This window comes from Typopeltis vanoorti, chromosome 9 (assembly GCF_054136105.1).
Source record: "Typopeltis vanoorti isolate ZY-2024b chromosome 9, IOZ_Tvanoo_1.0, whole genome shotgun sequence".
NCBI classification, from domain to species: Eukaryota; Metazoa; Arthropoda; class Arachnida; order Uropygi; family Thelyphonidae; genus Typopeltis; species Typopeltis vanoorti.
The window spans coordinates 71,014,221-71,031,345 of NC_143557.1; the positions used below are offsets into that span (position 1 = coordinate 71,014,221).

The 17,125-nt window shown below is 33.6% G+C and overlaps 1 protein-coding gene across 1 annotated transcript in view; it reads left to right on the forward strand.

Annotated features, from left to right (window-relative positions):
• Positions 1–17,125, forward strand: part of LOC150103137 (GEL complex subunit OPTI) — a 66,489-nt gene that overhangs the window by 45,604 nt on the left and 3,760 nt on the right. The window contains exon 3 of the mRNA XM_090398144.1: positions 2,093–2,222. Within this exon, the coding sequence (XP_090254270.1) occupies positions 2,093–2,222 (130 nt within the window). The remainder of the gene's footprint in view (positions 1–2,092; positions 2,223–17,125) is intronic.

Below are 17,125 nucleotides of genomic sequence, written 5' to 3' on the forward strand. Positions count from 1 at the left end.
ACACTTTTGAGTATTATATGCTATGGGTAGGATGGACAGGATTAAGTAATGCAGGAACCATTCTCTAAGACCAAACATGGTGTTTCTCAAACCGTTTCATGTCTCCAGTAATCAAGGTATACTGAGTCTTATACTGAGTAATGAAGATTATCTCTAGTAATATCGAGTGATGCTTATAACAGTATAATACTTAGTTCAAACCTTTTATATAGATCAGTGCTCACATATACAAATTTTTTTTTTTTTTAATCTTATTGAAAAATTCAGTTTCAACTTATTTGTGTACATTTAATTTATTGCAAAACCATAATATATGGGTAGAAATTGTTGGAGGTTCGTAAGTGATTTTTCCTTTATCTTTGGAAAAATCAATTTCCAAAGATAAAACTTAGTTTAGCATTTATTAAGTTATAAATTTTAACTTCATAATTTAAATAACAATTAAATGGAAAGGAAACAGGAGAATTCAGGGTGGAGAGAGAGAGGAGTTAGACAAGGATGCAAGTTATCACCATTATTGTTTAACCTTTATAGTGAACAGATGCTTAGAGAGGCACTTGAGGATGTAGAAGAAGGAATAAAAATAAATGGAAGAATCATTAATAACTTAAGATATGTGGGTGATGGCAGAAAGTGAAAAACTCTTGTAAATAGTATGGACTAAGAATTAACACCAAGAAGACCAAGATAATGATAATGGGCAGAAAAATAGGAGATAATGTAAAGATAAGATGTGGAGGAAAGATTTCGATATTTAGGTAGCTGGATCTCAGAGAAAGGAACTTCAGAGTTGGACATTAGAAATAGAATAGGCAAAGCTAAATCGGCATTTATGGAAATGAAGAGAATTTTAATAAACAAGAATATTAAAATAAGTGTTAGAATTGGAATAGTTAAAGCAACAGTTTGGAGTATTGCAAGTTATGGAAGTGAGTCATGGACACTCAGAAAGAGAGATATGGAAAGAAGGATGTTATAGAAAGATAGCTATACAGAGAGAATATCAAATCAAGAAGAGTTGGGATGGAAAGAACACTGTTCAAGAATATTATGCAAAGAAAGACCAGATTTGCAGAACATCTTCTGAGAGGTTCTTCGGGACACCTGGCAAGAACTATATTACAAGGGAAAGTTGAGGGGAAGAAAAGACGTGGAATGGACTGGTTTAAGGATGATGGAGGTGACAGACACAGAGAGAGAGAAATGGAGCTGCTCATCTGCTGCAACCATCTTGCTAGAGGATGCTACCGGACGACGATGACGAATTTAAATAACATTTAGATTTAAAATTAGCACATTATAATAAGCATAAACATTGAAAGCTGCTGAAAATATATAATTATAAATTGTTAGTTAAAATTCATTACTCAGAATTTATAATTATATATTCTTAACAGCCTTCAGATGTTTATTATATATGCTAATTTTAAATTTGAATGTCTTTTTCCTGTTCACTTTAACAGAATTTCAGATGATTGATATTTATTTTACCAGAATTCTATTATATTTTTAAAAAAACGTTCCTGTTACATTTAGATAAAGAACTTTTGTGTATGAGTGGTGTTTATAGTTAAGCAATCTTTTTACCTACATTTCAAGTCTCATTTGCTACTATATCTTAATTCGGAATGATCTAAATATATTTTAATTATTAATTAGAATGACATTTTGAATTTTAATTAATGCACAGTGATATGATTAAAGTTATAGTATGTAATATGTAGATGTTATGTATTAAGCTTTATTTTTTTCTGTAAGGATCACTTACTGTTACCTTTTATAAAAGTGTCATGGATAAATGGTCTCCCTCCACATGAATGTATTTTTTCTTATTTCAGTGATTGAAACACATGAATAAATATCTTTAAAGAAAGCAGTAGTACTCACTATTCTGCTTAATTTATGCTTTGACTCCATAAATCAGTTATAATTCATTGTATAATTGTGTAACTTATTGCAGGTAAACATTTGCATATTCTTTTTTAGTACAATTATCTCTTGGATTAGTATAAATCTTTATTTTTACTGGAATAGCATGATTCTAAAGGGATTACATTTGAAAGGATTCTCTAGCACTTTTTTCCTTTAACAGATTCTGTATTGCAAATGCCATTGCAGTTTATGCGTATTCAAGTACATTTCAAAAAGTTGACGATGATGAATTTGGAGGGATATGGGAACTTATTAAGGAAGGATTTATGACATCATTTGCAGGGTTTCTGGTAAGTTTTAGAATAGTATCAGCTATACTGAATGGTGTATGTGTGTTGTTGTTACAGTTGATAATTGTCATATATTGTAAAATGAAAATAAAATGAAAAAAATAATATATTTTGTTCTTAACTGTACAGTGATTTAAGAATGAAAATATAGCACTGATCAGTAGAGATTAAGTTGCAGAAAGGTCATTTGCCAAAACAAGAGAGAAAGAGTTATAATTTAATGAAGCATAAAAGGATGTTTTATTTATTGATATTGTTGATAGAAAAAAAATTATCTAAGCATGGAATATTCTTAAGGTTTTAATAATTCAGTCTGATAAATTAGTTGCTTTTTTTTTTTTTTTAATTACAGAGAAGTTGGAATACACTTTTTACTGAGATGTGTTAACAATATAGTGTAGGCCTAGTAAATTTCATGGCAATATCTATCTAAAAAAAAAGTGATTTTTTAAGATTTTCCATAGTATTAGATCACTGGGTTCAAATCCTATCTAGGATGTGAAAAACCTTAGAAGTAGCAGGGTGTTTCATCCCACAACTGACCAGAGAACATAGCACTGTATATACAGGATTAGCCTCCCTATCATAACATTAATTAGGTTAATGTGAAGCCAGTTGCTTGATTATTACAGGCTATTGAGCCTAATATGTTAAAGGGAAGATAATATGAAATTAGTGGGGACATAATATTCTTATTACTTGCTACAAAATTCTCTCCGACTTATATCAGCAGCAGATCACTGGATATAACTTTCTAATATCCTCAATATTAATAATATACAAAGATAATGTTCCAAATACAGAACCCCCATAGTATACCAGTTACTTTCCTTTTCTTACTTAGCATCTTCATATATCAGTTCAGCTACTCTCATATCCATGCCACAAGTTTATTTTGCATATCCATCCCTTCGAGTTTATGTAGTATAACAACCTCCTGTATGGATTCCTGTCACATACCTTAGCAAAACCCAGAAGTATCATGGCATATTCAACTTTGTTGCCACTCCATACATGATAGTTTAGTCTTCTATGGAGGAATGTAGTGCTTATTACCAACCTATGGATGCAATATATATTGATGATTCCACTGGAGATAGCGATTAGTCTATAATTCACTGCATCAGTCCTAGTCCCACTCTGGTGTAATGGAATTATCTTGCTCTCATTCCACTCATTAGGGATTGTTTTTTAGTATCGTTCACATTCTCTCCTCCTATTACTTGCTACATAGTAATAAAATTCTCTCCAATATCCTTTGGCCTATTTAGCTAACTTTTGTTAATCAGATTTCACACTTTCACCATCACTCATGTCAGTAACATTCTCTTCTGGTGGAGCTAATTCTTCTTTCAGTCATACTTTAGCTACTTCTGCACTGTTTATTTCTCTACTATGTTGCTTCCCATGACAAGGCACTGGTTTCAGCTGTCTTCTCAGCTTTTTTTATCATCTCCTGTCTTTTACTTCAACATACATCCCTTTTTAGTCAAAAGTTGTTACAAGCATTATCACTCTCACTAATTGGAAGAATAAATCATTTTTTATAGACATGTTTTCAAACACTATTACTACATTCAATGTTTTCGTTTTGTGAGTTCCATCACATGCTGCTTAAGTAGTTATCGCTCAATAATTCTATAAATTTGCTTTCCCATCATCTTGCATGCATTTTCCTCCTCTGGTCTAAATTGCCATAATGATAGTCTTCCTTGTATCCATAAGATTTGTCTGAAAAATTGAATATACAAAATTCATTAATTTTGTTTTCTAATTCTTATTTTGATAAACACAAAACAAACATATTCCATGCAAAAGTAAAGTATAATTCAATGTTTATTTTAGCAAACAAAACTAAATAGTAATATTTAACCATATTCATAACTTATTTTAACAGTATTAATTTTGCTGGATTTCAAACCAGCATTTCAGAGCACAAAACCTCGTGTTATAGTTTACACATCACAGTAAGTGAAACAATTCAAATTGTAACATAAAAGATCTACAGTCCTAATTTGGAGCCCTCTAATGTTGTAAAAAAGAAGTATTATAGCTGTCTAGGAGTTGACCTTAAAATGAGTCTGGCAACTTACTGCAACCATACTTGTTCAAGTTAGGAGAATTCTTCATAGCCAACTAAAAATAATCTTTCTGCTCTGGAGTGACTTCTAAATACCACATTGGTTTTCTTCCATCTAAGCCTGTGTGAAGAGGTGTCCAAGTATCGTCTACTAGTCCTGACTTGCCATAATAATGGTAGTGAATGTATTTTTTTTGTTCTCCAAGACAGATATTAACAGCTCATTAACATGCTAGAGGATCAGAGTTGCTAGTTTAACCTGCAGTTTGAATGTGGTACAAAGTCCATGTTTTATTAGTACTTTGGGTATCTTTTCTGATGTACCTCTGACATCAAATGCCTGGCACAAGACTCCAACATTATCAGATCTTATATTTCTATCTTCTAGGGCACTTTTTACTGTATTAATCCACCTATATCTTGGTTTTCCTGCCAATCTGGCAGAGAACACTTGTTTTGCTAATCTTTCCTCTCCTCTGCATAGGGAATAGAAATAGTGATGCTTTGTTAGAGCAGGGAGAAGTAATGGGGGCCTTGAAATATTTTCTCTATTTTATAAGCATTGTAGCCATTGGTGAAGAAAGTATGACTTAGATATTTAAGTTCTCTGGAAAGAACTGTATCATTAGAACAAATGGCTCTGTGTATAAGTATTTTCAAAATACCATACTATTGGGCTGGATGATTATGTACTTGTTTATGTAGATATCTTCTGGTGTGTGTGTTGGCTTTCTGTAAACAGAAAAAAACAGCGAACCATCTAAAAGATAGGTGATTGATGTGTCGAGAAAAGATAAACAATTTTAGATTATTTTTCTACTGGGAAATTAAATTTTGAGGTGCTGGCTGTTTAGATGTTTAGGTGACAAAAAAAATGTCTTGTTCATGGGGCCAAATGGCAAACACATCAACAAAACTTAACCACACTAGGGACTCACCTAATCTTAAAATTATGGTTATGAAAAACTTCCATGTTTGCTGAAGGACACAATGTTACAATCATCCCTAAAACCATCCCATATCTTGATTTTATGCATAATATCAAGCGTAGTCTTTGTTTCAGTAATAAAATACTGTGAATTGGCATATTTAAATTCTTCCTTGTTTACTAATGTTCCTTTATCTGACAGCATTGAATTACTTCGAGAATTTCCTTCAGACATTGTTAAAATATTTGATTTTATAATACATTTCGGTTATTTCTCCTTTAAAAACAAGTTAAGTCAACAAATCAAAGGAACGGCAATGGACAATCCTATTTCTCCTGCTCTCACCAACTTCATAGAACACTTTGAACAACTTATTTTTGATAACATTTCTCCTAGACTTACTCATGGTGGATGATATTTTTGCAGTTTGGAATGGCAGTTTCTTTCTAAAATTAAATGCACCTTGTCCAGGATCCAGTTCACCCTAGAATAAGTAAATAAGCAGTTAGCCTTTTTAGATCTTTTAATTCTTCATCAAGCAGATTTCTCAGTTTTTCGGAAGAAGACTCATACAGGGCATTACATTCATGCTGAATCTCATCACCATCCTGTTCAAAAGGCTGAAACTATTAAAATACATGAGGCCCATTCCTAATGTTCTTAAGACAAACTGTTACAGAAAGAGTAACCTATTAATTCCACCTTTTTATCTAATAGTTTTAAGTATTCTTTCATCAAGAGAGCTTTTAATAGTTATGGTATCTCTACCTCTTCAAATACAGAAGAAATAATTCTCATTCCTATCCCTTATGTGCAAGGCATTAGTGAACACATAGTGAAAGTTTTAAAATTGTTTGAATATTTTTGTTGCCTTTCGCCTCAGATTCCTTGCTCTTGTGGGTTATCGTATTTTAGACAAACAGGAAGATCTACTTCTATTTGGCTACAAGAACACACCTTATATTAAATACCGTGAGTGTGAACAGTCTGGACTTGCAGAGCATGCTATCAGCACTAGACAGAGTTCAATGGAACAAAACAAGAATTCTTCATAAAAGTCAGTTCCTCGTAGAACGGCTTTATAAAGAAACATGTGAAACGACTTCACTTTCCTAACTTAAACAGATCCAATGGCCTACATCTATCAGCTAATCTTTTCCAACTTTATTTTGTTCTAAATATATAATTTTTTTTTTTTTTTTTTTTTAAATAAGTTAGGAAATTTAGTTATCTTACCATTGGCTACTTAGGTGGTGCTCTTTAGAATTGTCAGTTAATGTTCATTTGTCATTTTGAGATCTTGTACTGACAATGCCTATGATACTTTGACAAAAATTCTATGCTAATAAAGTATTTTAAGTGAGTTTTCCTCCAGTGTTATAATTATTTTAAGACTTTGGTTTCAAGTTGCTGCAGCTTTATGTGAAGCCAAGTTACCTCCTAAGTTGAGCAAAATTGTCATATATAAATATTCTATTTCAAAAGCAGATAAAGAGAAAGTCATAATGGTAATAAATAAAGGCAATTATGAGAGGAAGATATATCTACATATTAAGAAAAATTATAACTCCCAAAACATATATTAGGCAACTGAATAAGCTTCTTGACGAAGTTGTAAGCTGGGATAATAATAATAATATTATAAAGAAATTGCAGTCATTCCTAAAAATACATAGTCTTTGAGATCCATTATGAACTGTATTAACTCTTCTCCACTATAGTATATGTAGAAGTTCTTGTTCTACCTGTTAAGTGCATATATCAGACATTGAATCATTTGCTAAAACCTCTATATATTTTCTAAAAAATGTCAGATATTTGGGTCGATTTCAGTCAGTGGTCATCCCATTGGCTAAAACTATTGCCTTCTATATGAAATTTTCCTCCAGATGTTCTGAAAATACATTAATCTATGAAATTGGATATTTCAACTAAAAAAAAAATACGATCTGTAAATGGAAGATGGGCCATGGGTCCACCCTTGGTTTATTATTATTTAAACCATGTAGAAGTAGAAGTAAATAAACTATCTTTGTTTTCCATCATTCATTCTCAACTCTCTGACTCTATTACTTGGCCTCATTTTGAAAATGAATTATCTACCTTTTTACATAGAGTCCATAGTACATTCATATTTACTATGGAAAAGTCAAGTTCTGGAAGTTTACCCTCATTGTCACTCATATAGCCTCTGTTTCTAATACCTTGTCAGCCAGTATATATCAAACATTACATTACTGGCAAATATATATACAAAGTTTATACATTATGCCTCCCTCCCAGAAAACTTGAGTTTTCAACTCTTTAATAGATGTATCATTCATACTTCTTTTGGCTACAACTCGTGTGCATTCAATGAATAATAGACTTAAAATTATACATCCAAAAATATTACATTAAAATGCAAGGTTCCATTTCTGAACCTGTTGTTGAAGAGAGATGTTTCACCTGATATCCATCACCAACTACAAAAAGTGTGCCTCTGTCTGTTTACCAGATTCCTTGTGATTGTAATCTAATGTATTTTGTACAAATATGCTGTTCTGTTGGGGGGGGGGGGATAAGAAGTACTGAACATCAAGTGTGATCTTGCATAACACAGTATCGAGACTAAACACATCATCTGGAACAGAGTTCACCTTTTCTATAGAAGTAATTTTAAAAAAAATCAGCTAACGCCTTTTTATTCCCGTATATACGGGAGTAGGCGAGGCCATTTAGCCCTATCTAACTTTTGGAGACTGAGTGGGCAGTTCAATCTCCACTGGTACCCAATCAGAGACAGGTGGCCCAAGGCTATTACTAATTAAGCGGTACGCAGTGAAGAGAGACGGCTCAAATGTGCCGCCATCTCGTGGTCCCTAACCCTAACACAATATATTTAATGTCTGAAATAATGTGGGTTCTACGGTCGATTTTCTTGAGTTTACAGGACGAAAAACCCGAGTTTCCGGGAGGAAAAACCTGCTTGCCCGTGCCAGAGATCGACTAACTCGGGAACCGGTCGAAAAAAGGCTTAGAAAAATTTCCTCTAGTCGCCGACTAGACTCGAAACCAAGACTTCCTTCGTGCGGCCAAGCGCGGTGGTGTGCAAACGCCACATCCACTGAGCTACACAGGCTTTAGAAGCAATTTTAAATTGGAACATACAAAGAAAAGTTCAGAGGTTCTGTTATATCATTCAAATTTAAATCTCAATTATTGCCTCTCTATCCTAAAAGTTTGGAAGATTATTAATCCTATATAATTATCTATTTGACATTTGCCTTGTATTTTGTTTCTCTTTGAATTGCTTGCTTGTTTGTTCCACACTTATGGTCCTATCAGAACTTTATAAAAGTAGATAACTTCCATATGTCTACTGATTGCATCAAGATCATTTGCAACCAGTGTCTCAAACACTGATCTCTATATCATCTTTCAGTGGGGCAAAGATAACCTAGTCACCTTCAATGCTGCTAAAATGCAGTCCTGTCTTTTCTCTTCCAAAAAGGGATCTCAACTCATCCTCCCTCATTTTCAGTAATCACTGGACAGGATGATCTCTCTCCTTGGGCTGACATTTGCCTTCAACCTCTTCATTAGCTTCTGAAAAACTAGGCATTCTATATAAATCCCAAATCCACCCATCCTTAGAATACTGTACACACATACATTTGGGTTAGTGCAACTAAAACCTCCTTAAAAATTCTTGATGCTGTCCAGAGGAGAGCAACTCAACTCATAGATGATCCTTCCCTCACAGGATCACTTCAACTCTATCTCAAAATGCAATGTTTCAGCTCTGTCTCTTCTAGAAGTACTTCTATTTGTCACTGCTCCAATGAATTGGCAAAACCTCATTCCTCCAGTTGCTGTTAGGCCTGATTAAAACGAGCAGCTGCTGTCCAACATCCCTTTACAGTACTGCAAACACATCAAACTTGCTTTTCCTCGCTTATTCCATCTACCTCTGTCCCCTACAACAGCCTTCCTTATATGTTTCCCAAAAATTTCAACCTACAGCTCTTTAAGAATAGTAATAGGTTTCTTCTTTCTCAGTCCTCATCTGCACATGACACTGATCTGCTATGTTCTTGTGCTTCTGTGTGTGGGGGGGAAGAAGCAGTTAGCTACTGTACATACATTTATACCTCCATATCTCAGCATCTACTTCAGTGCCTTTTCATATTTTTTGATAGCTTTTTTTTTTTCTGCCTCAAGTATTGATATGTACTCCTGATTGCACCCCTGTTGAATGTTTTCTACTACTGTGCTGTCGCTGCTTGATTTATTTAGGAATCTTTCAAAGTAATTATTCCAGACATCTAGAATATCTTATCTTTAGTTTTCATGTCTTTCAAAAGGGATCTCAGCTCCCTTTTTGTACTAGAAAAGGCATATTTGATTCCTTTTCTAGTATTCTTTCCTCCATTTCTAAACTTGTTTCATTAGCCTCCAGATTGTTTTGCCACTTTCCTGATATTTATTTTCTGTGTTCTTACCAAAGTCTCCCTATGACTTTTGTTTAGCTAGTTTTACTTCCCAGGAACTTTTGATATGCTTTCTTCTTTTCCATGATTGCCTCTAACGTCTTGAATCTGAATTAAGCCTCCAAGGTTTGGTTCTTATTTCCAAAATGTTTCATTTTTTTTCTTGAATGATATTTTTGTATTTCAGTTTTACAGTTCACAAATGAAAGCTGCTCTACTTGGATTCTTTATCAAATTTCTTACACACTTTTGTTTTCAGTATTATTATCTGAGACATCCAGGGAGTCAAGGAAGGCTATAAATCACCCAAACCAGTGTCGTACTTCTCTTACCCCTTTCTTGACTGTGAACAAACTTAACTTCCATGGATGCCCTCTGTGTTCTCTCCCCACCTTCCATATAACGAAAAATTTCATCAGATTGTATTCTATAACATCCATTCCCAGGTCGGCCAAGTGGTTAGCTTATCCACTCTCCATCCAAAAGGCTGTGGGTTTGAATCCTGCCATGAGCATGGATATTTGTGATTGTCTGTGCAAATACTAGTGGTGGATTTGAGTGGTGGAGACTGAGAGCTGTAGAGTAGGTGCCCTCCCTCAGTGAGGCTTTGGATTCCCTGGAGGTGTCACATGATGATGATGATAATAATAATTTCAAAAGTTTATAGACCACTATCATATCACCCCTCTTTCTCCCATTAACCAGAGTCTGCAAGCCACATACTCGCAACCTGTCCTCATAATCTTTCTAACTCTTCTTTGCACCCTTTCCATAGCTGCTTTATCCCCTTGGAACAGGGAGACCAAATCTGCACACAATAATCCAGGTATGGTCTTATCAAAGCTATAAAGAGGCAAAATAACTTCCTTATCCTTACATGTCGAGGTTTGTGCTTCAACATTGCAATTATCCTCTGAGTTGTATTTGCAACTTTTGCTATGTGACCTTTGAACTTAAAATTCCTATCCACCAATATGCCAAGATCCCTTGCCTCCTCAGTTTCTTGTAGCATAACCCCACTAATATAATATGCTGCTGGAACTCTAATCACACCAAAGTGCATAATTTTATACTCACTAACATTAAACTGATAGCCATTTTCATTTGCCCAAATTTCCAGCCTATTCAAATCATTTTGTAAGTGCTGAATATAAGTAGCATCCCTGATTGCTCTGCCTGTCTTCACATCATTGGCAAACAATTGCACATCTGATGTTAGATCCTGTCTGATGTCATTAACGTATAGATTGAATAATAATGGCTCAAGGACTGACCCCTGAGGAAACCACTGTATATCGCTTTTTGATATCTGTCTGTCAACCATCCCCTGATCCAAGTCAAGAGTTTATATTCCAATCCCATATTCTCCAGTTTATACAACAGCCTTTCATGTGGTATCCGATCAAATGCTTTAGAAAAATCCAACATTGTCATTCATTCCCTTTATCCAACTTGGCCGTAACATTGTTATAAAATGAACAAATTGCTAAAACATGACCTTCCTTTAGTAAACTCATGCTGCTCTTTGCAGAGTATAGCATGTTTGTCTAGCCATTTCTGTATGCGAGTTCTTACCAACTTCTCTAAAATCTTCACTACCACACCAGAGATACTGATAAGTTGGTAGTTAAGATACATCAGTTTTTGCACCACCCTTGTACAATGGAACTATCATGCATGTGAAAGGCCCAGCTGAACATTCCTTTAGCAAACAGGCTGATATTCCATCTGTCCCTATAAACAAATTCTTATCCAGGTTATGCAACAGCATTTCAACCTCATTTTTCATGAACCTATAACTTTTCATCCAATGTAGCAGTAGCACTGTGCACCATGTTACATACACCTGGTTGATATATCTTAGCAAAGTGAGCACTCATTAACTGAACAGTCTCATTATCTTCTGACAGTTGAGTACCATCTGCATTCAATAAAGTTATTCTTTCACATTTCTTTCTTTTGCTTGCAGCATAGTGATAAAATTCCTTTGGATCACCTTTAGTTTGCATGGCCAATTTCTTTTCATACTCCGATTTAGCTTTTCAATATGATATTCAATTTTATCCTTCTCAAAACTAAATAGTGATCACTTCCTATTTCATATCCACTGTATATTCTTGTGTTCTAAACCAGCGTGAAAATATTATCAACAATAAGTCAGACTTTTTTCCTGTGTGGACTAACTTTTGCTTTGTGTCAGTTGCCTTCTATAATGCCTTGAAAAATTTCTTCACTAGTAGAACCTTCTGCACTACCATTGGCACAAATACATCTCATTATTCAATTCCCCATATCATTACTTGACTGCCATTCAATAAGATTATCTTCATATTTAGTATGAAGATAATCTTTATACTGAATATTATAGCTGATCATTATTGCTGGAACATATAACATCTTATTTGTTGCTTAAAAGAACTCGTCTTCTCTGTATTGGTAATAACTATTATGTTTATCTCACTAATCCAGTTTTTCTGCTAGTTCCATTTCTTTTCTGTTGATGGTGCCACTCTTGAACTCTACTGATATTGAGTTTTTTTTGTTGTTGTTTTTGAGTTGGAGTTTATTCCAATAACTGACTTTTTACTGTTTGCCGGATCTCTGATGAAAACATGGACAGACTTGTTTAATCAGGCAACGTTTCAGCCGGCATGAAATCATGTCATGTTATACTTTCATTTTAGGTTTAGATAAATAAGAATACAATTTATTCAGCTAAATCCCAAATTGCTAGCCCATCCTCACTCTAGATACTCTACTAATAGTGTACCACAAGGTGAGAATTGGACATTAGATCAGAAGTCCTGCTCGGCTTTCTGCATTCTTTAAAAGGCTTCATGAAAGTCTTCTCACAGCTATCCAGGTTAGATCCTTAAGCAACCCTGATACAAAATATTTGTTTGCTAATTTTCAATGAAGTTAAGTATTCTGGCATATTTCTCTCACAAAGCATTTTTTTTTTTTTTGTGCTTTGCTTCAGCCATTCTTTTAATTTCACTAAAGTCTTCAAGACTGAATAAATTACAGAAGATTTCAAACTATGAGAATAGGCAAACAGAAAATATTCTTAATAATGAATCAGTCAGTCACTGTAACTAAATCAATTTCCACAATGCCCTTCAGTTAGAACCTGGGTTCAAACCCCATCTTGAGTGCAAAGAACCTTTATCAGGGCTTTTCAAGTGAGTTAGTGAGCTGGTCTCATAGGGAGGTAGCAGGGTTTCTTCTCCCAGAAACTTGGTTTTTTCATCCTACATATAGGCAAACTGGGAAGAAGCATACATGCAGTTGGCATACAAAGTACACTTACATGCCTAAGGTTAATCACTTTATTCTGGAATTGTGGTTACAAAATCCAAGGATTCCTTGGACAGTTATAGGTGCTTGATGGCCTGTTAAGAACTGTAAAAGAAGAATGAATCAGTCAAGCAAGAAATGTAATAGCTATTTAGTTTGTGTTGATTATCTCATTAGTCAGTGTAGATAGATAAAGGTACACACCCACACACAAGGAATGCATTTATACATGACAAATTTTTTAGCTTTAATATACAAAAAAAATTGGCTACTTAGGATCTGTAATCAGAATGCATAGTGATGTAATACAAGACACGATGGCCAGAACACACAAAGCAACTTTCAAATGAACAAGAACATCCTAGAAGAGCAAAATCATTACAGAGAGTAAGGGAAAAATAAGATCTGCATTTTTGTATAGAGAGACACAAAATACAATAATGAACTTTTAAAAAAAAATACAGAGTTTTGAAAATAACTGAGAACAACTTGGTTTATCAGATATAAGAAATCTGAATGGATCTTTGAAAAACTCATGTAATAGCTTGTTGATGTCTAACCAAGTTGATAAACAAATGGAAGCTGACAAAATCAAGAGGATGCACAACAAACACCTGAAGGAGAATGATAAAAGTGGATCTCAAAGAGCATGAGACATATCTCTAGATTATTATGACTGATGTCTCTAGGGCATGGTGACAGTAAGCAAGTTAGGCAAAATATAAACAGGGTGAAATAGATAAGATTAATATGGCTGGTGTAGTTGGCAGCCACTAGAAACTGGCTAAAACTCCATGTTCAAGTTACTTTTAATATAGAAACTTGAAATCTGTTGGGAAGAATTTGACCAAAGGTTAAATCACATATGTGAAGTAGGAGATATGGTATTAGTATTAGAGCCATATGAAAAATGAAGATATCAGAAAATTAAGAGTGAAAATAACAATTATTTTGAGATTTTTCAGTCCATTAGAAACACTTTTCAAGGGTACATAAACTAAAGTATTGCAGATGTTAAGTGTTTCCTACATATTTAAAAACAAACTATTATTATTACCTTGTTAATATTGCTACATAATAGCAATATTAAAAGAAATAAAAAATAGTAGACTTAATTTTATTACATAATATTTAAAAATACTACATGGATCCTTGTAAAGTGAGTCTTTTTCTCTCTCTTTTGAATGAGTTAATTGGTTGTTCAGTACCTTATGATAAAAATATCTGGAGATTGCTTTCAAAGACTGGCATTATTAAGAGATCAACATACAATCTAGTAACTAGAAACACAAATGCTGTAGTGAGATTATGTATATTAGGACATTCTGGATGCCACAGAAATCCTACAAATTAAGAAGAATGTAAGTATCATCTCCAACTGTGTACCCATACTAGCTCTATAGTATTGCAACAATGAGCAACTGACAGACTAAATAGGAAAAGTGACAGTTTCTGAGTTCACTTTTATATTTCTTATACTACTCTCACATATTGCAAAAGATGCAATGCAGCAGCATCCATGGTGTAAAAGCTAGTTATTATATATATATATATATATATATATATATATATATAAAATGTGTTATTGAGTAAATTTTTGGGCACTATGCCAAAACAGTTTAATATGGGATTACATAAGTCACTTGCCTGTGACTATATTTTCATTTCCCATCAGAAGCTGGGAGAAAAGTTCAAAAGAGGGGGGGGGGGGGGAGTAGAAAACTCATTAAACAAGTCATGATTTGTTTTTCTTCAGACTGAGATCAGTGATTGAAAGAAGTGAATAGTTAGTAGAAATTAGTTTGTGAGAGGTCTTGTATATTTCTTTATATTATTTTAGGTGTCATATGGAGGAGTCAGTGTGCAGCCATCTTGCATTTAAAAAAATGGGCTCATTTTTTTTAATTACAGGTGGCCTCAATAGAGAACCAGGATATTGGGTTTGCAAAATGTCATATTTTTTCTCCTCTGTAGAAATTTCTACCAGTCATACTGTTCAGGTGGAGACCATCCCAGCCCTTTAGTCTGTTTCCACTGTCTGGTTCATGAACAGCATAACTTTAAAATGAAAAGGAATGCTTCTAATCTTATTTGGTTTGTGTGATGCAAAAATATACACATTAGTTTTACACACTATTTTTCCACCTTACTATGAAATGTTCTGCTAATGAATACCACCACCAAACTCATTTTTCTTATTGCTTAGCAGTGAACATAAAATATGAAGTCAGGAGAAGAGTTATTTATTTTTTGTCTAACATTGATGATCCTTTCTCTCCCTCAAATGGCAGTTATTGTCTTCCTGATTCTTCCCAGTTCAAAAGGAAAATTTTATAGTCTGTTTATTTTGACTTCTAGTTATTTTAAGCTTTACATTTCTCCTTTTCTGTTCTAATCTGCTATCTACCTGCTTCTTTATATTAGTAGTTCTCACCTATCACCAACATCTCCAAATGCATTTATTTATAGCCCTATTGTTGGAACGTACATCCTAGTTTCGAATCCGCCATTTTGTTGTAACGTATTCTTATTAATAAAATCATTTAATTGCTAATTGATCACTAATCCAAATGTAGGGAAATTTATATTTATACTGCGCCACCCTATATTTAGATCAGTCTATATAAAATAGTAGAATCAATTTTCAATTAAATTAGCAGTCTCCTTACTCATTCAGGCCGAATTTAATATTTTTCAATTGAGGCTCCCGCAAGATTCGAATTATTTATGAACGGTGCAATAAAAAAGAATCAGGCAAACACATTATTGAAATTAACAAAACAAAACATTCCACTTCTAAAATAAGACATTACAATTAGGTTAGTACATCAGGTCAAATCAGTCTTCAAAATCTTCACATACAAGTTTCACAGTTTCCTCAATTACAAGATTCCTTACTCAGATTAATACAACAGAATATCTTGTTTAATTAGTTGCTCATATTTCTCAGTTATACTCCACACTTAACTCTCAGCAGGCACTTATCATATCATTAATCAAGGCAAATTATTCTCAACTTCTAACTTCGGCGTTATGCCACAGTAAATGTTAGAATAAGCGAAATGGAACTAACACTCAAATCTTCATACACAGAAACAAATAAAACATGACTGTCTTTACCAGAATTAATCTTCAAGCACATCAGATTTAATGTGAGCACATCTTCAAATTATGTTTATTACACCTATGGAACACATTTAAAAAGAATTCTTCAAGGTCATAACTAGATTATTATTTGTCGCGCTTCACAATTCTCGACGGCAACTATGGGGCAGATTGATATCCTTGTTTACTACTTCACAACAAATTAAGCTCCGTACAATTCTTCCTAAAAGCAATGTAGAAATAAGTAGTAATTCTAAGCTAACTGGATTTATTCTGAATCCTTCATTGACCTTCCAGTCCTTTAATTATTCAAATACGGCAACAAATTCCTATTAATGCCACTGCTGACTTTACTTTCAGCTATTTATAAGTTTTCACTTCGTTTCTGCACACTTCTAAATACTACTCTTTTGAATTCCTGCCCTTCAGTCCTTTTTATTTACTTTCACCCCCTTGCTTATATCCTTCCTTCTTCCCGCTTCAAAACTTCCTCTTTTTTCTTCTATATTACTACTCATATATTTTTTTTCTCTCCTCGTTATCGAAGCTCACGGTCTACCCACGCGCGTTCCGTTTTATTTCTCTCCCCATGGCAACGAACAAAACGTAAACATTCACGTTAACGTTACATAAGGCTATACTTTTACATTGAGTAATGAAAAACATTAATAAAAATATTACAGTTACTTAAATTTCGCTTTCATTTCATTTACAATTAACAATAATAATATATATGTTACAGTATATATATATATATAAGGTACATTAAATTATATACATACAATTTCTCATAATATTATTGAAGGAATAAAGTAAATAAGGTAAATGATATTTATCACTGAGTCCTTCCAATAGTAAAATATACATTAAAATTATTTAATCAAATAATAGCTGATGAAATTCAGGAATAATAATTCTTAGGCAAGGGATTAACAAATAATTTTTAAACAAGTCATGCTTAATATATGATAGGTTATGTTAAATGTGAATGAAGAACAAAATATACATCATTTCATTCAC